The sequence below is a fragment of the Leptinotarsa decemlineata genome, unplaced genomic scaffold (assembly GCF_025532065.1).
Source record: "Leptinotarsa decemlineata unplaced genomic scaffold, Ldec_3_MD MMD2_P_RNA_scaffold_9, whole genome shotgun sequence".
NCBI lineage: Eukaryota > Metazoa > Arthropoda > Insecta > Coleoptera > Chrysomelidae > Leptinotarsa > Leptinotarsa decemlineata.
In genome coordinates, this window is record NW_027412536.1 from 9,503,586 (window position 1) to 9,525,474 (window position 21,889).

At 39.3% G+C, this 21,889-nt stretch overlaps 2 protein-coding genes across 2 annotated transcripts; one reads left to right on the forward strand and one right to left on the reverse strand.

Annotated features, from left to right (window-relative positions):
* The first annotated feature begins 3,506 nt into the window (after positions 1-3,506).
* Positions 3,507-5,799, forward strand: LOC141480517 (uncharacterized). Its single transcript, XM_074170568.1, has 2 exons — positions 3,507-4,748; positions 4,808-5,799. The coding sequence occupies exons 1-2, from the start codon at positions 4,734-4,736 to the stop codon at positions 5,210-5,212; spliced, it is 420 nt and encodes a 139-aa protein (XP_074026669.1). The 5' UTR covers positions 3,507-4,733; the 3' UTR covers positions 5,213-5,799.
* Positions 5,800-12,690: 6,891 nt separating this feature from the next.
* Positions 12,691-16,950, reverse strand: LOC141480518 (uncharacterized). The gene is made up of 2 exons (XM_074170569.1): positions 14,602-16,950; positions 12,691-14,542 (listed from the first exon to the last, which is right to left on the reverse strand). Exon 2 carries the CDS (start codon positions 14,532-14,534, stop codon positions 13,467-13,469), a length of 1,068 nt encoding a protein of 355 aa, XP_074026670.1. The 5' UTR covers positions 14,535-14,542; positions 14,602-16,950; the 3' UTR covers positions 12,691-13,466.
* Positions 16,951-21,889: the final 4,939 nt, after the last annotated feature.

The following is a 21,889-nucleotide window of genomic DNA, read 5'->3' on the forward strand; positions in this document are numbered from 1 at the left end:
GCATACTGTTAATGTTGCTGCAAATACCTTTGCCAAAAAACAGAGTGATACCACGGATTCGCTGGCAAGAGCAGATCTCAGAAAAGAAGAAGCTTCGGTTGAGGTATCCATATCCGGGTCTATTCTGAATTATTCTAAAGTCTCAATGATAGATTTGAAAATTTGTTTAAATTTTACCAAGCCGTTGTGATTTTCCACCCCCGCATTTCACACATTGGTGTTAATTTCTGTCATGTTGCATCAGGAAAGTTGGCCCTTATGCGTGCCTGAAGGAAGCTTGTTCCCTTTGGAGGTGCTCCAAAAAAAAACTATGTATCCTCAATATCTAACCTGACCTCCATATTCTAAAAGGAACGTATTTTCGAATATTTACTTTTGCAAAAACTATCTTTCCTCAACATCTAACCTGACCTCCGAATTCTAAAAAGAACTCATTTTCGAATGGTGAAACTCAATGTAATTTATAAAAAGTGATGTGTGCACCTGATGGAATTTCATTCTAATTTCAGGAAATTCGGCAATAAGTGATTGAAAAGGAATAGAAAAGGGTGTGATTATATGGAAAAAGTCGTGTTAAATAAAAAAATATGTGATGTTGCATCAGGAAAGTTGGCCCTTATGCGTGCCTGAAGGAAGCTTGTTCCCTTTGGAGATGCTCTCAAAAAATTTTAGATTGCTTTCACAGTTCCTATACAATTTCTTGTAGAAAGTACACTATATGAATGGCAAAGGGCCAAGTTTAAAGAATGAGAGATGCAATGGACAAACAGAGCTCGGGGATATGATTTCCGTATTATTGCTTGAACGCCATTAAAAGCACCTTTCATCACAACCGCACCATCATACCCCTGTCCCAACATATTTTTGCCAGTCAATGTCAATGTTTTTCAGGGGGGTCCGGATTCTGCGCATAAACAGGTTAAGATTCAACTAATGCAACTATAGAACTTGTAAAACATAACACATATTGTAAATTTAGTAATTGTATAAAGTTTTGGATAGGTATAAAGTTGCAGGTAAGATTTTCTTTTCATTGAGTGACATCTATTGTGTTGAGTTCGGAGTGTATATGCGAGAATAATGTTGTCTACTGACGCTTGTCTTAACTGAATTTGACAATTTATAGTTCCGTGTTAGGAATCACACGTTAAAAGGTAAGATATTGTTAGTCCTTAGCTCACACAAGTTTCGACTTCTGAGGGTTGTCGTTCGTAGGGGTGCGATAGCTGGTTAACGGAAAAACATATTTCAAATAACAACAACAGACAAACAAAAACTGTGAATTTCATCTGTAAATATTACTCATTTAATATGAATGATGAAATGGAGTTAAACGAGGTATGCAGACATATTTGTGATCGCTACTATTTTCTTTGAAGTTCCACGAGTTCCTTGAGTGCTAGGAAGCTGGTTCCTTCGCGAAAATTATTACTTGGTGTTATACAAATTACATATACCTACACCTCATCTACCCTGGAATCGAAAACTTTTATAAAAACTGAATACATTTCTGTGATAAATTTCGGATATTTCTGTGATAAATTTTGGCACTGATAAATTTTTTCCAACTATGCCCTTCTTCACTCGTAAATCGTAATCGTAAATCGTAAAGAGATCTTCAAACATCTCAACGGCCTAGATAAAAGAGCTGAGATCATGAACAATTATCCATAGGAAATCAAGGAAGAATTGAAAGTTGTAAAAAATAGGATATCCAACTTGGAGTGCGAGAATCTCTAGTTATAGAAGAACAGATTCAAACTCTCCACAGAAAACTGAGAACATAACAACCGATCGATGTTCCTACAGCTTTATCCTACTCAAACAGGATCCTGGAATCGACTCTGAATGTTTTTGATCTAGACAATGCTAATTTTTTTAGATGACGAAAGCAATAATCGAATTCGAAAAATATCATTTCCATATTTCCCGAAAAAATACTTCAGTAATTTCAGAAGGTCAAAATATATAAAATCTTATTAACCAACGATCTGAGACATGAGAGCCAAACCATTTAAGAAATGAAATGAGAAAAAAGTTGCAGGAAACTCAACATATCCGAAACTATATTCAACTACTGAATTTACAATACGTGTTATGTTTTACAATTTCTAGTTTTATTATTTAAATCTTACTTCTGTTAGGTAAGGTTACCGGTTATTTTTGTTTCATTACATTATAATCAAACCTAATTTCTTGAGTTCGCCTGATCTAATTCACAATTCGCATTATTGAAAGTCTAGAGTCGGAAATAGTGGACTGAATATCGGAAAACATATATATCCGAAAATGAAGTCAAATTTCGAAATAATGATTAGTATAACTGTTAGAATTATTGCATTCATTTTTTGTAATAGAATATAAGGAGTAAATGTATAACAACACATCTGCCGAGAGTTTCCCAAGTTGCAGGAGCCAAGTTGCAACTGTTATGAGACGCTCCAATATCAACAGATCTCATATATCACATAGCTCATAATTATACTAGAGGACCTAAACATACTTGTGTGTTCGTTTATTAGTGCCTTCATGTTGGACAATTGTGAGTATGATAATGAACTAATGAAACTTTTAAATCCATATTCAGTTGTATGAGATTAAGTAAGAAGTAATCGACATTTCACCAACCACGTTGGCGTCATCAGGAGATGGACTATACTGTACAGTTCATGTCCTGATGATGCAAACTTGATTGTTGAAACGCACTGCTTCGACAAGACTTTCAGTTTTTAGGTTAGACGATTTTTCTTATGAATTTGATGTGTTTTGAGAAACTTACATTCAATGTCATGTTCTAGAAGAGTGTTTTTTCCAGATGGGAGTCAACTTTCATAATTCAGGACACTTTAATTATTCTCGTTTCATTCTATCCGTAAATTTTCTGTCACTAAAAATCTATTGCATTGTTGTCAAAAGTTTGTATTTCTCCGTGGAAAAACTACGTACCTACCTATTTATCTAATGTGAGTCATTAGGCTTTAGTAAATGAAGAAATTTACAGACGCTCAGATGTTCTGTTAACTTATACCATGATACTGTGAGTACATGTTAATTTGTTGGTGAAAATTTGTTGTTTTTTATGAAGCCATCATTTTTAACGTGTGAGGAATTACACGTTAAAAGGTAAGACCTCGTTAGTCCTTGGCTCGCACAAGTTTCGACTTCTGAGGGTTGTCGTTTGTAGTGGTGCGACAGCTGGTTAAAGAAAAAACAAAATTTTTAAAAACAGATTCAATTACAACACATAATGTTCTGGTCGTTTTTAAGACTTTTTTTTAATTTTTCATAACTAACCAATAATGATATAATAAGCTGTGTAGGATGGCGGTCCATCGGTTCTGGTCTGGTATTCACATCCCTGGACGACTGAAGGAGGGGCCGGTAGTGGGAGCGATGGTGGAGTTTGTAGTGGAAACGGGGTTATGACTAACAGAAGCGAGGTATTCAATGCTGTGAGTTGAATAGCGTGACAGTACTGTCACTTGTTTGTAAAATTTCACTTCTATGTGAGTAGTTAGTTTAAGCCGATTTCAGAACCTCCCCCCACCACTTTCAACCTTGAAATGACCTCTACGTCACACGAAGTTGCGAAGGTGACTTTGAGGAGGTGTTATGAGTTTGTCCTTGAACGACCTTGACATGCGTCATACGGCAACGCAGACAAGGTGACTTTGAGGTGCTGTTTTGGGTTTAACCTTGAATGACCTTCATTCTTCTCCCATATTTTCGACAGGGTGACTTTGACTTCCAATGAATTCGAGCCAGTTTGGCACCCACACGATCTAACATAACCAAGGTGACTTTGAACGATTGTTTTGAGTTTGCCCTTGAACGACCTTGATCAACGTCACTCAACGCAGACAAGGTGACTTTGATGAGGCAGTGTTTTGGGTTTGACTTTGAATGACTTTCATTCACTTCCCATATTTTCAACAAGGCTTTCTTGAAGTTTTGAACCTACACAACACAACATAGCCAAGGTGACTTTGAAGGAGTGTTTTGCGTCTGACTTTGAATGACCTGCAACTACGTCACGCGATAAAGACAATATTATTTTGGAGTAGTGTTTTCGGACACCCAGCTTGTAGTGAAGAAGTACCCCCTCTTCTTCAACCACGTTCTATAAATGTTCGGAGGATCACCATTTCACATTCAGTTTGAATAACCCAACGTACTCGAATAGATGAGTGAAAGTAGTGCTGCAAAGTGACAGAGAGTATTACGTCAGGAGTATACACAGCAATCCAGGTGAACATATTTTATATTTGTATACCATAATTCCACTATATTCGAAATGGATCATTTGAAATTTAATATCGAAAAGATCAATTCTGCAATAATTCAACAAACTGTGGCTATGGAGCAGAAGCCTTTAATATCTTTGACTATCGATAAAGGTTATAAAATTGAAAAGATGTCGATGCTATCCACACGATATGGTAAATCCATTCAAGTAGTTTTGTTGGACGAGGAAAATAATACTTCTTTTAAATCATGGCTTCCAAAACGTGTCTCAGAACATTTTACGGAAGAAATGATTCACGAAGTGAATTCATCCAAAGCCAAATTCATTTTTACATATATCGGTCAAAGTTCTCAGGATTATCCTGGTGCTAAAACACGCTCACTAGTCAAATTCGATATTTTAGATTGAATATAACTTCAATATCTTTGTAAATAGTAGAAATATGGTATATTAATGTAAAATATGGATTAGCTCCCGCGCTTCAAACATGATAAAATTTCAAGTGAGTGTTTTTTTGCAGCATAATTTCCAAACTAATGAATGCATTTTGTGTATTTTCAGAGTACAAGCATGTGGATGCAATATTCAGCCGAAGAGTGGCCGGAAGCAGTCAATTTGGATTCTGCAATAAGGAGGTTGGCTTGGGAATTAGCCGACTTGAGTTTTGACGCTCTTCACTCATCAAACTATGATTTAAGTGTATGTTATGATGCTGAAGAGGTACGAAAACTTTTGGAGCTCAGTGAGAAATATGAACTTGGTGTGGCACTGTGCCATAAATATTCGTATGGAAGCGGAAATTTGGATGAGTTCTGTGAGCTAATGATTGAAGCAGACTTGAAGCATTTCCTTCACAGCATATCCGTTTACCTACCACAGAATATCATAGAGAAATATCAATTGGAGCCACAGAATCCCAACCCACAACCGGAAGAATCTTCAAATAATGGTGTTGTGAATATTTGAAATCTATTGTATACATTATAAAATCATGTTTCAATCCATGCTTGTCTATATCTGATTGTTTGGTAAATAAAAGGCAGAAGATAATTATTGAGTGTTTTATTATTTATCAATATCGAATACTCCATGGTGAATTACATGTCAATCTTATTACAATCCAGTCTGAACAGAGCCATTTAGGGCATTATAGGACAAAACAGCATCGTGTAGGATGAGTGCATATACTTTGGTGTTTGCTGGAAACTTCACCTTGCGTGTTTCGAATTCTATTTTGATGTCGACAGTAGATGACTTCATAGCATCGGGTTGGTGAGAGCAGTCGATGATAAATAGTGGATTGTTGCGAAAGCTACCAATATCCATCATGGGCTCACTCATAGCTTTATCGTAGTAGCTGCGTTGGAAGTTTTCATATGCATAGTAGGCTGACGAGTCTAACTTTTTGTCAAAATCTAGATTCCAACGCTCATATGGGTATACTTCAGAGTTTAGAGATAGTCGAATATTATTAATATTCGCATGTATGAATTTCGTCACATCTTTTGATATATTTTCAGATTGGTCGGTGCTTTGAAAGCCGATGATGATGTATCGAGGTCTTCCGAGGCTGTTGGTTGTCTTCACGGCCCAAATATCTGAGGATGTATCACGAAGTGTGGGTAATTCATAAAGGTCCCATATACGATAAGCCACCTTTACTTTTGCATTATTCGCATTTTTATTGATGCGGTTCAATAGCTTCAGTTTCTGACGATCTTCCGGCACGATGTGTCTGATTCTCCATTCTATTTTGTTGATTTCCAAATGAGCATCGACTTCTCCAATAAACGAATTTTTGAATGAGCGTGCAATAATCAAAATGAGCTCTTGCTTGACATTCAATACTCCTCTGTTGTAATCTTCAGCAAAACCCATGAGATACTTCAAGGGTAATTTACCGCTGAATACATTGCTGACGGAATCCAATATATCTTGTTTGTTCACATCAAGACCCCATCCTATTGGTAGTAGGGAATTTGCATGTGTTTGTCCAAATGATATCATCGTTTTCATTGTGGTAGTTATGCCGGGTTTTCGAACAACGGCCACTTGCTCTCCACCCATTTCATAGCGAATTTCGTCGAAGAGGAAGGCGAGGGCGTTATTGGATAGGTAGCACTGCTTCGTGTCATCAGATGGTGTGAACTTCCCCTCGATATAAATGTAACTGTCTGCAATATCGAGTATAAGGTCTTGAAAATTGATTGGAATTCGGATTTCATCTGAATTTTTGTAATATGGTGATCCATACGGTTTATATGTATGCTCGTGAAGGCTGATTAGGGAATGATCAAAGATGGGCTCCTCGAATACCTCCAGCTTATCACTTGTGGTTATGGTCGCCATGTTATTACTATTTTTTATATCGCACCTTCAAGCCAATAGATTTGAGAAAGTGTAAACTACTAGCGCTTAGTCTATATCTTGACCGTTTGGCGGGCATACGTGGAATGAATCGACTTTTAGATTTTCTCTTCTTTAAATGCACATTATCATAGTCTCCACCTGATACATTACGCTGATTCAACTGCTGCCGCTGCTGTAATCGCTGGCTTTTAAAGCACAACCCCATTTTTTAGAAAAAATTATGGTGAAATCAATAGCCTTATCAATTATAATCATCTGCTCAGCGTTATGAAATGATAAATACTGAGTTAAAATTTCTTCAGCTCCTGCTTTATACTGATTTTTTTCACAGATGATCATCGCTCACCATCGTTTTTGCTCAATTGTTTGAATGCTTATCGAGGGTTGTTTTTTCATATCAGATTGCATCGATTTGATATCCTTCTCCATATGTTCACACTTTTTTACAATTTCCACTAATTTCAGCCCAAGCGTAATGAGATCTTCCCTGACTGATGCGGAATATTTTTCTACTCCATCTAATCTCAAATTGATTTTATCAATATCAGAATCTAATTCTCCTCTGATCTTTGAGATGTAAAAACCAACATATTCTCGATTAACACAATCCGTACTCTCTTTAGGCTCGGCTACATTTTTCAAACGTTTATTTTCCATATCAAAGTTTCCATCGGAAGTCAATTTGAAACCAACTCCAGGTTGTCCTCGCAAAACAGTATTTGAAACTGCCTTACTTCTACGACCAAACTTATCGATGCTTCCACCACTCATTTTTGTGATACACTTATGACGGTCGTCGATGTTGTGAATCAACATATGAGAAATGATGATCGTTATATCCTAATCAATTCCAATTTAACTATTATTTTTTCACCATTGAAATTGATTAGATTACCATTATCATCCAATATGCGTAAAGTGATATTGTCGAGGTACTTACGACCGCCAGGCTGGATTGGCATATAAATAATATTTTGCGGTTCCTTGGTGAGTTTGTAACCGGGCTCTACATCAATATCAAATTCAAAGATGCTATGGATTTCATCACCATTTGAATATGCTCCAGCTGTGACATTACAATCCACACGAATAATTCTCACCTTATTGATATTTACGGGCAATGTTGATACATGAGTTTCATCGATGCCAAACACATCGGCTTCGAACCCTAAAAGTTCGGCAATAGTGTTTTCATGTTTGAGATGGATGTAATATTTCGACCTCATTTCACATTTCAGAGTGTTGTTGTTTGCGTGTAGGAGAAATACTCCATCGATATTTTCCTCAGCTCCATTTTCCAATTGCATTTCTTTGGATTTGATGAATTTTTGAATCACCTTATTGATTTCATCAATTTCATATGCTCCAGGTGGAATTTTTATAATGATAGGAGGTGAGTTAGCTTCTTTAGAATAGGCGATAATATTATTTTTCACATCCACATTGAATATGGAGTTGTAGGAATAGAAACCGTGTAAGCCCAGACCATAATTAGCGCCACTATCCAATTCGATGGGTGGGTAGAAGTTGGCGCTCAACTCGCTAGAGTGTCCCGACAATGAAAACGTGCGTGACATGACTGATGAATTTTCACTGACTCATGTCAATTTATTGCTGGCAGCAGAAATTGTGGAGTAATCGTCGTTTTTTAGGTGGTCTGTCCAGATGATCCATCCCATTATGTGTGACTACATTCACATCATTCACTTTACAATAACAACAGAAAATTTTTCTTGTAGGTGGCCCATCATTCACATCGGAATTATTGCTGTTGCCGCTGGAATCATTCTGATGGTCTTGGCAGTACTGATACTTTAAGACATCAATATCATTTTGTAGATTTTGTGGTAACTTATCCCATACAGATGCAATTTCATGCGATGCACACCCAATCAACACCTCTTTCGGCATATTAGCGAGTTGTTCTTTACTCATTTCTCGTAAAGTGCGTACTCTGGAATATGCGATCAATGAATTACTCATCCTCTTGATACTTTCCCTGTCCTGCGCTGGTGTTATCTCCATGTCTTGCTCTGTAGAAATTCCAAACACAAATGACCACACCATACTGTGTTGAATTGTTGTTTACGCTCATAGTTATATGTGATAATAGTGGTAGGATTTGAACCCCTATGAAAATAGTGAATCAATTCTTTTGGAGGGGGTAAATCACCGAAACTATCGAAATATTTCACAGAAGTGCTGCTTTTTCTGTATGCTACCCAATGCGTCCCTTGACCATGTCGACTATCCAAATTTACTACGGCAGATTCATATCGGAGTGGTCCCGATTTTGGCAAATCGTCACGCATATATACCCCCGAAAATATGGAATCATCATTTTCTTAGCATGATAGTTGAGGTCGATGTTGGAGAGAGCTCTTTGAGGTAGCAAATCTATGAGTTTTTTGAAATTTGAGGTTTCAAATAGACTCCTAATCCTTTACGGTAAGGCTTCAAATAGATACCGCTTCCTCGTTTACCTAGAGCGATTGCCTCCATATTTTTATTATGTCGATTGGCCTCACTCAATTGTTCCCTACTCGCTTTCGCTGCTTGTACTGCTTTTGTTATGCCAGCTGTAGCACCAGCTAAACTACCTAGCGCCGATAAACCAGCAAAAATTGGAATGAGTGGTAGTATTCCACCAATTTTAGGAATTGGTATGATTCGCGGTGTGCGAATTTTCTTTTTCCCACCCGCAGCCCTCGTATATTTGCGTGCTGCTTTTAGTGCAATTTCAGCTGCTCTTTTAGAATTTTTGACAACAAATTCACTTCCGCCCGCTTTGTGTAGAACATCACGCACTTTCTTAACGATTCCAGAACCAAAAGCTGTCACCTTAGAATCTTTCAATAGTTTTTTTGATTTTTTTTTCTTGGTAGGACCCTTTTTTTTCTGTATTCGTGACTGCTTGGCTGCTAATTCGCAACCCATACCAAATCGTCGTTTTCCCTTCATTATATTCGTAATTAGCCAAGCGGCTCCTTTCTCTCCAATAGATGCGTCTTTTGCCTTGAATCGATTCCAAGCACTTTCTGCAAGCTCTTGATCTGCTCTGTGTCTAGCTGGAAGATTGTTAGGATCCTGTGAATATGCAATATCGTGTTTTCGGCATGCAGAATCCAGTTGATTCACACCCGGATCACCTCTCGCCAATCTTTTCTGCAATTTGGTGCCAGGGCCGCAATACTGATAGCCAGGTAAATGTAATTCGAAAGGTAGACTATTGATGAGGGAATTGACCAATCCCGTACCAGCTTTATTTGAATGCCGCTTAGGAGATCTGCATCGTCTCATAACCCCCATTTAAATAAAGGAATCGATTTGGAGACGTGCTTATATAGTCTCCAACTGTCATACAATGCGCATACTAAAGCAGAAGCACCAATTTTCCATCGATAATTTCGATGAAAAAGTGGGTAGCGGATCTGAAAGCGGTGTGAAACAGCGTCATGGATCCTTACTTCCACTATCCATTCGCAGTCTGATTATCGGACCTTCCAATTGCGGCAAGACAAATGTTATGATTTCTCTACTGACTCACCCTCTAGGATTACGATTTGCAAATGTTTATCTTTATTCAAAGTCCCTTTATCAACCCAAATATGAGTATTTACGTGAAGTATTAGCTCCGATTGAAGGGTTGGGATTTTACACTTTCGCCAATAATGCAACTGAAATAGTAGAGCCTTCGGATGCCAGAACCGATTCAATATTCATTTTCGATGATGTGATGTGTGAGAAACAGGATGTTATACGATCATATTTCAGTATGGGATGTCATAAAAATGTGGATTGCTTCTATCTAGCCCAAACATATTCACGAGTCCCGAAACAATTGATTCGAGATAATGCAAATTTTATTGTGCTGTTCAAACAAGATGATATGAATCTCAATCATATTTTTTCTGACCACGTGTCACCAGATGTGACATACAAGCAATTTAAAGATATGTGTGCGAGATGTTGGGAGAATAAATATGGATTTTTAGTAATTGATAAGGATCGAGAGGTGCTAGATGGACGTTATCGAAAAGGATTTGATGCTTTCATATATCCTTGACGTTCTTGAAACAATTGAATCATTCGAGTGCTAGATAGTGTGGACGACACTTCATTGCACACACATTTGAAGTGAATACATTATGGAGAGAAAAAATGATGATGAAATGTGTTTGAAAAGAAAGTTGATAGAAGCAACAGATGCCGTTCGGAAGAAATTTAATTATATCAAGAATAGTCGCTTAGGTGATCAATCAGCACTCGAAAGAATATATGAGCCAATAATAACTCCTTTGAAAGCAATATCTGCCAATACTGAAGGAGCATCTCAAATAAATCAGGTGATACAGACAACAAAGAGTGCTACACCATTCACCGCCAAAAATATAGTTAAAAGTGAGCTAAAACCGAAATTTGAAGAGGCTTTTTCGAAGGATCTTCAAGCTTCTTTATCGACAACTTCAGATTTAGAATCATCTAATGTGCTTGATAATGGTGATGAGGTACAAAAGCACATACAAAAGTTACTATCAGGAAATCCCTCATACGATACCGTCTTTGGAGTACACATGAACACTGAAACGGGAAATTTACAAATGGGTGTAGCTGATGTGGAGTTCATCAATGAGAAAATTGTGTTCAAGAAAAATGGTAAAACTATTGCCACTTATCAGGGTACCCCAAAACTATATAAATTATTATTCATGAAAGTACCGTCGGGAAATATCCCCTCTTCCGATATGATCACTTATGGTGATATACTCAAATTAACGAAGGCAGCATATAAATACAATGAAAGAAAACAGGGTCTATTATCAAATAATTGGAAGAAATATCGAGAAATAATCCTACCACTATTATCCAATGGAGACCCACTGCAGAACCCCAGTAGAGAAGGTGCCGGCATAATAAAAATACCCACTCAAAAGAAATATATCAGAAATAAGCATATAGATTATGTTTATTGGAATAAACTCGAAGAACTGGTTGATCGCCTTCGATTGCTTTGGAGTTCACGAATGGCTGGTCATACGGGCACGATAATGAAATATTGGCCATAATTGAGGAGTTACGTGAAGAAGGATTAGTCTATTGACCGTAATATAATGAACACAATGTATGAAGCTGACTCAGTTACTCACAGACGATCTAACTATGCATACCACAATTGATAAATTTGGGCGTAGAAGGGGTGGTGTTGGTAAACCACTTGTTGGAAGATCGGGTGTTGGATTCATTCTCACACCACATGGTGATTATGACATTCAGAATAAGCGGCTACAGAATATTGGTGAACCTGTAGACGATGAAGACTCTGTCACTAAAAGATATGTTGACAATCACATTAAAGAAGCCAAGGAATCAACCCTGAACTATTTCCAAGAATTCATTTCACCAGCGCTACGATACGTCAGAAAAAACATTGATTCAAAAAATACCGAACTGCGAATCATCATTGACAAAAATGCACTCATCACTTCAGCATTAGCTGATCGGTTGAGTAATGTGGAAAAGCGAATTGGTGTTGTAACCGAGTTGGTTGATACTTTTACTGAGCGAGTTATTGAAGTTGAACAGTCAGTCGTTAAACCTGCACGTGAACAGTAGCGAACTGAATCCTCAACTTCATCATTTCGAAGAAGCCATACAGCAGTAGCATGAGCAGTAGTATCCGCGGCCATGGCCGCGGATCCGCGGTTTTATCTGCGAATTATCCGCGGATCCGCGACCGTGACCGCGAATCCGCGATTTAATCCGCAGAATAATTTCAACGGCGGTCACGAATTAATTCAATTCGCGTGTCGAAAAATTTTTGAAGCGGAGCGGAGCGAAGCGGACCACATCTGTTTCCTATCTTCATCCCGCGAATTATGATTCATTCAACGGATTGAGTCGGGTGCCACAACCCGTATATAGCAACCAGAGTATATATTTTCAAATAAAGCAAAATATTTACAACAATTTTGAATAGGCTTCAGTATGTATACTTCAAGAGAATGAGCGATGAAGATAGGATGACCATCGTCTGTGTGATTGTACAATTATTTGTGAATGATGAGATTTAGGGAAGAGTAGACACTGCCCCAACCACGCAGTGCCCTGTGTACACCAACCAACAGTATGTGTACTCCTAGGAAAGGAATAGGAATGAGGAATAGAAATTAGGATTATTCTATAAGGATAGGGGATGGTGGTGGACTATCCTCGATGGGGATTGGTGGGTCAGGAGGAATATCTTCATCGTCCGAATCAGAATCATCCGTCTCCCTAGGAAATAGGTCCCACATCACTGATGGCGCGTCATAGTCCACCTCGTCGTCATCCCACAGGCCATCATACAGGTCAGCGTCAGAATCAGTATCCACGTTGGGATCCAGGAACTCGTTTTCGGAGACGTCCGCATCATCGGTGCTGGTAACTTGCATCACCTGCAGTCTGGTATCGTGCCATGCTCCGGGCTGCTCGTAGTGATGATGCCCTGTGGTGGAATGTACCTCACCTTCTTCGACGGTCCAGTTGTCAGGTGACCTTCTGGGCTCCAAAAATGCGTGTGGCTCGGTGGTGGAATCCGCTTGTTGATAAGTAACTGCCATGTTGAAGATAGCTTAGCAACTGAATGTTCCATCGGAGACTCTCTACTTTTATACTTTCGAGAGGGAGTGGGAAGGAGTGGGGGAGGAGTGGGGATGATGTGGAATGAAGCGTTCATAAGATATTTTTTCCGGGATGAAAAGAAGAGAGGGAAGTGGACACTGCCCCAACCACGCAGTGCCCTGTGTACACCAACCAACTCACGTGTACTCCATGAAAAAAAAAGGATCTAGGGAAAGGAAATAGATGGAGGTTATGTCCCAACAACGTCAACTTTCTTCCTGATCCGCTCCCTGAGAGCCTTAACACGCTCGGCCATTTCGTCGACCTCCATGCGGTACCGATTTGTTGAATCTGCCTCAACACGGTACTCCTCATCGACCCCATTGATGCTGATTTCCACCTCAGCAATTTCAGCCAACAAACGCCGTTTCTGTTCGACTAGCTGCGCCTGTCGAACTTCAAATCGTCGTTTACGTGATGCAATTTCCGCCAATTTTGCATCGCTGCCCTGGATCGTCACCAGCTTCACCTTCCTCTCTTGGCATATTCTGTCAAGCTCAAGCACGTCCTCGACTAAGCTAGAGGTTCTCTGCGATGACGGTAACTCCAGGTGGCGGCCAGAGGGTTGGGCAGAAGTTACCTGCTGAACACTTGGCGTCGGTGGCGGAGGTGCTATGGGGCCGGCTGGTGGCTGATGAGATGGCTCGGTCGTGGCCTCCGAAGATGCCGTGATGGCTGGCTCAATGTCGCCCGCAGCAGTTAACATCTGCGGAGCCGTCGGTGACTGCTTTCTCGTCTTGGTCGCCTTAGACGTCGAGATGGTAGTATCTGACGTGGAAGGGACCCGCCAGAGGGTCGAGGTCATAGGCGGCCGTCGATAGGGGTTGGACTCGTCCCACATCTTCATGTACTTCTGCAGCTCCGTCTGCTTTGGCTTCACCGACGACGCCACCTGTTTTGGCTTAGCGGAGGGCCTCCTCTTCTTAACGGGTTCGGGAGCAGCAAAGTCCTCATCACTACCGCTCGGAGCCGCTCTCTTACCGACAATCTTCGACCCCTTCTTCGCAACTTTGGCGGTGCTCTTCGTTTCAGAAGAAGGGGTGGTCGAAGGAACATCCTCCATCCAGCTGCTTCCGGGTCTTGGATCCGCCGTTACCAACACAACTTCTTCTGGAAGGGGGCTAAGTGGAGGTCCAAGTTGGAATTCAGTCAAGAAGTCCACTATATCCTGTGGTAGCTCCGATTGCTGCACCACCACGTCCTGCAGGATGTTGACCTTACCCTCCACGGATTTATCAGCGTCAATGATTGAAGACATACTGCACACTAGAAATTCACAAAATATTAGAATAAAGCATAATAATCAACATTACTTATATACTCACAGTTTTTATTCGAAGAAGATGAACACAGCTAGAGACCCAACTAAATTCGGTAGATATTCGAAGGCTAGAAGAAGCAGTTCGAATGATGAGTGCTCCTGAGCAGTCCCGCTTTTGTTACCTAAGCCACTCCTCCTCAACCCCCCTCCACTTACCACCTCCACTTTATCTAATACGGGGACTAAATGATGAGTCTGGCAACACTGTTATATTATATTCTCGCAGATTATGTGGATAGCTTGATATTATATATTCCAATATTATGAAAAATAGTTTATACCTCTTCAATACTTTGTGTTGGAATTGTAATGAAACAAGATGTATCACTGATATATTTTATTTCATAATCTATATCATAATTGATATTTACAATGGGAATAATATATATTATAATTTCAGAGCTTCGTAGGTATAGATTTACCACATTGAACTAACTAATCATCTGATTGTTCCTCCAATAATCTTATGAGTTGATCCAATTTTTCATCAGAATCCGCCTCATGATTAGGCACAGTTTTGAGGGCGTCGATAAGGAATTTGAAATTTACCTCAGGGCTGGTTTGGTAGAACTCAATATCCTTATGCCCCCACGGTAATGTTTTTGTGGTATTGGGGATGATGAATCGCTTATCATCCTTGTATGATAGCGCAACTTTATTACACATTAGAGTATACACATCGTGTAACTCACTTCGAAAAGTGCTCATCTTACGCAATATGGTACCACCTGATTCGACTATTTTCCTATAATCGTCAAGTGACATTTGATTTTGTATGACCGACTTTTTTATCCCTTTTGCCTTCTTCAATTCATCACTAACGGACTTGACATGATATGCTTTTGCGCCGGTACCATAAAAACTGATAATTGGATCATTAGGAAATTCGTCTTTCATATTTCCCAATATTGGTTCAGTTATAAGCATAGCAAACTGATTTTCAACTTTGTAGTTGGATGTATCGAATTTCTCTACATTGTCCCTCATGAAATCATAAAAGTTCTCCGTGAAAATTTTAAGAATGAGAGAGTCGGTATCGGTGTAGAGGAGAGAAGCATTTGACCCATAATGTTTTTTTATGAATTTATAAAAAAACTCATACATAACTGTTTTAGATAAATCAAGAATACTGAATCCAAGATATAGCGGTTTATTGTAATTTATTTTCACTTTACCCATATGAATGGCGACAAAGTCCTCTGAGAAAATTGAAAGCGTTTTAAAATTTGGCCGAGCGATGAGAGCATTTGCACCAGTTGCACGCTTTATAGACTCCCAATGAGTCACAAGCCGAATGTCATTTCTATTATCAACGTTTTCCATTGTTTTTCCAAAGACAGCATTTGTTCTTGTCTTGAAAATATTTTTATGATAAACATTTGTAGCTTGATTTCTCATTAGGGTATTAAGGTCTACATATTTCTTCAACCATGGTGATTGATTGAATGAGAGAACTCTGTGAGTCCTCATCACTATCAGTCCATTTTCAATTGCCTGCCTCAAAGCCCTATAATGAACAATGTATTTTCTCTTATCATTCAGATTAGGTATTAATTTGGGTATTTTTGAATTTGAACCGGGTGGAATTACGCTCTCTACAAGGAATGGCAGATCCGAATGTGCATCGTGAAGTTCTTCAGGGTAATGGACATCTACTTCCAGAACATAACCCTTAGGACCATCGTCTGGAACACCCATGATATCTAGTTGAAGAATTTCTTGTTCGGATAGCCATGTAAACCCATCTGTCGGTAATGGTTGGGACATACTGTGACCATAGAGGTTCGTAGCGTCCAAATAAGTGATGAATGATGATGCTTCATTTTCATCATAATCGGGTAGAAAACGATTATTAGCAACATGCTTTCTTTCAGAACACTGACTAATACCCCCACGAATACCCTTTTGGAAAAAAGTTATCATGTCAATATCCGTAAGCAATTCCAGCTCTACACCGGTGTATTTGAGCATGGCATCCCAAGAATGGCCAGGAGAAGTAAAATAGTGGGCTGGATCTAATTTATATTTATCCAGACATATATTACGGAAATTTTCGAAAATATCACATAAAATCAATACATCTGATTTCAAATACAAATCTGAATAGTCTCCTAACGTTTCACACTCGAACAAGGACCATACACGTTTTGCCCTCTCATAATCATCCTCAGATATGTGTTTCTCGTTCAATTGATCATAAAAATCGGATTTTGATGGTAGCTCAGTACAATCTAACGTGGTCAAATTTTTAACAAAACTGTAGGGAAAAACTCCTTTCTGTCTCATCAAAAGAAATTTTTCATTTTCCGGAAAACACTTTCGTGTTTCATAACATTGCTCATCTGACAAGCTCTCCCCTGCTGCAGTGATGACGCCATGAATCTAAAGCTATCGATAAATCTCAGCTTTAGGAATTGTTTTTTCAATTTACCAAATTTATCTATTGTGGTACCCATCAATAGATGCTTAGTGAAAGAAATGTAATTTTCCTTTGTTTGACCGATAACCTCCACCTTGTTCTTATTAGTGCATAACTCTTTTATGAACAAGTGGCAGTCATAGCCGCTCAAGTTATGGAAAATTATTGGAACGAAATTCGGTAACTTGTAATTCAAATTACATCGAGAATGTGCAGCTCCATATCTTTTCTTTCCCGTCAAGTGACAATGATCTCTCACTTTGACGTCACCCAATTCGAAGGGTTTCTCACAAATACCGCAACTATCAGCAGTTAAAAATTCATTCTCCTCTGATGCTGTTAATGGCTTCATTGGCACGATACGATTCAAATATGTATAGTAGATGGCCCTCAGGTCAGACTCCAGCCTGGCTACAAATACTTTGGCAGCGTCCTCCCCACGATAAAGAACAAATTTGGAGGCTGAATCATCGAAAGAACAACGAATTCGGTATGAGAATGAGTATGGCTCGTGAATAAATGATTTATTTGTGAAGGAACGTATTGGATCCGGTTCATTTGTATGTATAGGCTTCAGAATTGATTCAAAATCAGCGTATACCACGAAGGGGACTTTCAACTGCCTTTCAAAATTTTCAAATTTTAATATATTTTCCGGTATGGCCCTACCACATTTATCAATTTTGATTTGCGTTGTGGGAATGGTGGTACAAATAAAATTGCAATCATTCAACTGATGTCGTAATAATTTGCGTTCGTCTGAAAAATACATCAAACAACCATCACAAAAATACATTCTATGCCCGTGGGATGAAATTTGTGATGAAACTAACCTTGATAGATCCTTTATCCAGCAATAGTGGCTATTACTAGATTCATCGGTGATGTTCAATAAATTTACATGGCGACCGAGTTTCCGCCGTGCGTAATAAAGAGGACCCACAATTTCATATTTCGGTTTGTTGTTTTCAAAAGTTGTTTCTAACCCATAAACATTGACTGAACAATCATTCATATTCTCAAATTGTGGAATATCACGTAATTTCATGGGAAAATCTATACCTTCAACATTAAGTACATCTCTGAAGTCTGGATATGAGCCTACTTCAGAAGTTCTAGTTTGCGCTGGTCGCAGAGCTGATGTCACCGCCCAAGCGAAGCAAAAATGGTCTTCATTTCTCACATTAACTACTGCCCTATTCAAAGCGATGAATTCTGGAAGCTTGATGTAGGAGGATCCACTGAGAGGACTATATTTGTTGATGTTTACTTCGATAAAAACAACTTTCTCCAGAGTCCAACCTGTAAACACATTATTCGTTTAATGACTGAAATCTTTCATATTTATGTAGATAATATACCTGAGTCGCGTTCTTGAAATTCCACAGCTTTTGCAGACAACGTGTCGACGAATGTCCTATAAACCTCTTCAAGGTTGTTTGATTGATCAACAATTTGGTTTTGGCTGTTGAAAGACTTCACCTTTAATATTTCCTGCGTCTGAAGTACGTACCTCCCAAACAACTCCATGTTCACTTTCAAGGTGTTATGAACTTGCACCATTCGATCAATCAAAGTCACAACTTTATGCCTCACTTCATTAAAGAAAGATTGATAGTCTGAATGTGGATTCTTACTTTCGACCCTGTAGCTAACAATCCTATATTTAAATGCGCTGTTGATGATTTTCACACCATCCTCAAATTCCGTACAGGAATTTGTTCTATGCTCCAATGTTTTGAGGTGTGAATTCATCCTATTCACAGGTACCATTCTATTGCAATAGTTGCACAATTCCTGAACTGCACTTGGTTGGGCAGAATCCACTCTGGGCCGTTTTGCTGGAGGACCTGCATCATTATCCGGCCTGCAGGACTGCATTTGATGACGACGCATGTTATCTTTACGGCTGAAACTTTTACCACACCTATCACAGTGAAACATATTTGTAGATATATTCAATACGCGCGATATCAAACTAACTCCTGTGAATGAGTAGCACCTCTTTTATATGTTCATTCAAAAAGTGGGGGAGGGAAGGAGAATACACGAGCGCCCTCAAATTTACATCAGCAAAGACACATGATATTGTAGAAGGTCACTCAAAGTCAAACTGAAAACGCACTCCAAAAGTCTCTTCGTCCATGCGGCTGAAGGTCGTTCAAAGTCGAATATTCTAAATAACAACGTGGATCAATTAAGGTCGTTCAAGGTCAAACTTGAAACATTACCTCAAAGTCTCCTTGCTTTTGTCGCGTGATGTGTGTCAGGGTCGTTCAAAGGCACTGCCTCAAAGTCACCTTGCTTGCCTTGTGTAACGTTGATCAAGGTCGTTCAAGGGCAAACTCAAAACAATCGTTCAAAGTCACCTTGGTTGCGTTAAATCGTGTAGGTGCAAAACTGGCTCGAATTCATTGGAAGTCAAAGTCACCTTGTCGAAAATATGGGAAAAGAATGAAGGTCATTCAAGGTTAAACCCAAAACAGCACCTCAAAGTCACCTTGTCTGCGTTGCCGTATGACGCATGCCAAGGTCGTTCAAGGTCAAACTCATAACACCTCCTCAAAGTCACCTTCGCAACTTCGTGTGACGTAGAGGTCATTTCAAGGTTGAAAGTGGTGGGGGGAGGTTCTGAAATCGGCTTAAACTAACTACTTATGTGATTTTTCTTTTCTTGAAGCATCAAGTAATTTCCAAGGCATTTCAGATCAACTTCCATGATAAATATATCCATGCCAGGGGGATTCTTGGCCGCTCTAGTTTCGCCCTTGTTCGAAAGACCATCCAAGACGTCATACGCAATCTTCACTTCACCAACTCATCCTCGTATCAATGTTACGGACGGTTATCAAACTAAAAAAATCATCCTGTCATTAGGGACACTTTTCTCAGAATAGATTATGAAAAAAAGAACACATCAGTGATACCAAGAATAACAAACAAAAGAAAAAGCAAGCATTACTCATCACTCATAAAACACCCGTCAGTCACATCCGACCCACCAGTCCTAGTCTACAACTATACTCTGCTGGAAATTTGTTGAAAGACTTCAATTTCGCCATAGCTCCCAAATCCATTTACATTGAAACCATCCTCACTCAGACCAAATCAGCCATTTTCCATCTTCCTGTAAACCTGGCCAAAAAAGCCCCCCAGAATATCGCCACTACTTTGAGAAAAGCAAAATTTCCGAAATCCAATATCACCTCATCGGCGAGACAATCTCTGAAAAACTCAAATAATAATCCAGACATAGTTATTCTTTCCGCAGACAAAGGTAATGCCACTGTAGTATTCAACACCAGTGGCTATACATCGACAAGATGACGACATTACTTGACTCTCCGAAATACCAACCAACAACCAGAGATCCCACAACATATGTGGAAAAGAAGACCAAGGCACTCATGAACAACTTCAACATTTCCGATAAGAAGAAATATCTCATTCCGAGAGAGATATCTTGTCGTACACCACGTATATATGATCTTCCGATAATAAGCCGAACAAACATCATGACAGAATAGTTGGATATAGTCTGTGGAGTTTGAAGAAGAAATCTCGATGTTTTATCTGTTTTTCCTTCTATTTTCGAACAATATTCGTCTCGCCAGGAGCTGAAAACTACACGACAAATATCGCCTTACTCTTGTGGTCGACAATTACTACATCAGGCTTATCTGATTGCATGAGCCTGAGGATGGGAAACGAATAATTCTTATAAATTCGGCACGTCTCGTTTCCCACATCGGTGTGTCGCCATAGGTGTTAATATAGCACTCTTAGGGCCACGGTATGTCAATGGATATAGGCTGAGACCTCATATGCTGGCAAACCATGATGAACCCCTCAGTTTCCGACGTCAGCATTTTCGACCTGAGGAAAGCGAAGGTCAGACGCTTTGGTGAGCCAAGACCTACAATGTTGTTGAAGAAGGCCCCATGCATTGGCTTAACCTTGTGTTGCCGCATGAGTGAAGTGATATCTGATATGGGTCTTTTACTGAACAGCTTCCAATTCAGCGACAGAATTGTGATCACTTCGTTCACAGTTGTAAACTTAACCAAGGTCACCAGCTGCTCAGGCAGAAACCCTCTAGAGGAATGTTTTAGTTCCTGCTATCTCATGGTCGCAGAGACCATGCCGAGAAGATGGTCCGAACTTCACAGACAGTATATCATTCATCTGTCATGTAGACATTCCAAACTCAAAAGTCCACAGCATCCCTGTTGTCGGGGAAAGTACAACCGTGGAACTGATTACTTGGGATGCAAACTCCTGTCGGAGTTTGTGCTGATACTTGCCGTGGAAAAAGTTATCCACTGCTGTTGCCTCTTGAGAGGGGCGTTGTTCTCTCCAGTATCCAGATGGTGTTTGATGCTTCCATCTACGAGCTGCACATCATCTTCGTAGTCCCCGCATATTTGTTTATCCCGAATTTCATACTAATAGCATCCGTGTACTCTTTCACCACCCTCAAGGACTGATGCAGATCCTTCTCTCCAGAGGCATGAAGTTTAAGATCATCCATATGAAATAAATAGGTGACCTCACGCCTCTGGTTTCCGGATGTGCCATAGTTATACCCTTGACTATATTATTATTTTTTTCAACCCGAACGTAAAAAACATTCATTATATTTATTATATATTGAAAGGTCAAATAATCAGAGAATCAGCAAAATTGAACGAAGAGAGTATCAGTGAATCGCAAAATATTTTCTTTACAGTTATTGTTGAAAGTTTGCTACAGGATTATAAGTGTATCAAATAAGAAATGGATGTAATATAGGTACTATACCATACCAGTTCAAAGACATCACGAACGTGGTGGCCAGAATCTTTGACAATTTGTAACCTGTCCTCACCTATAA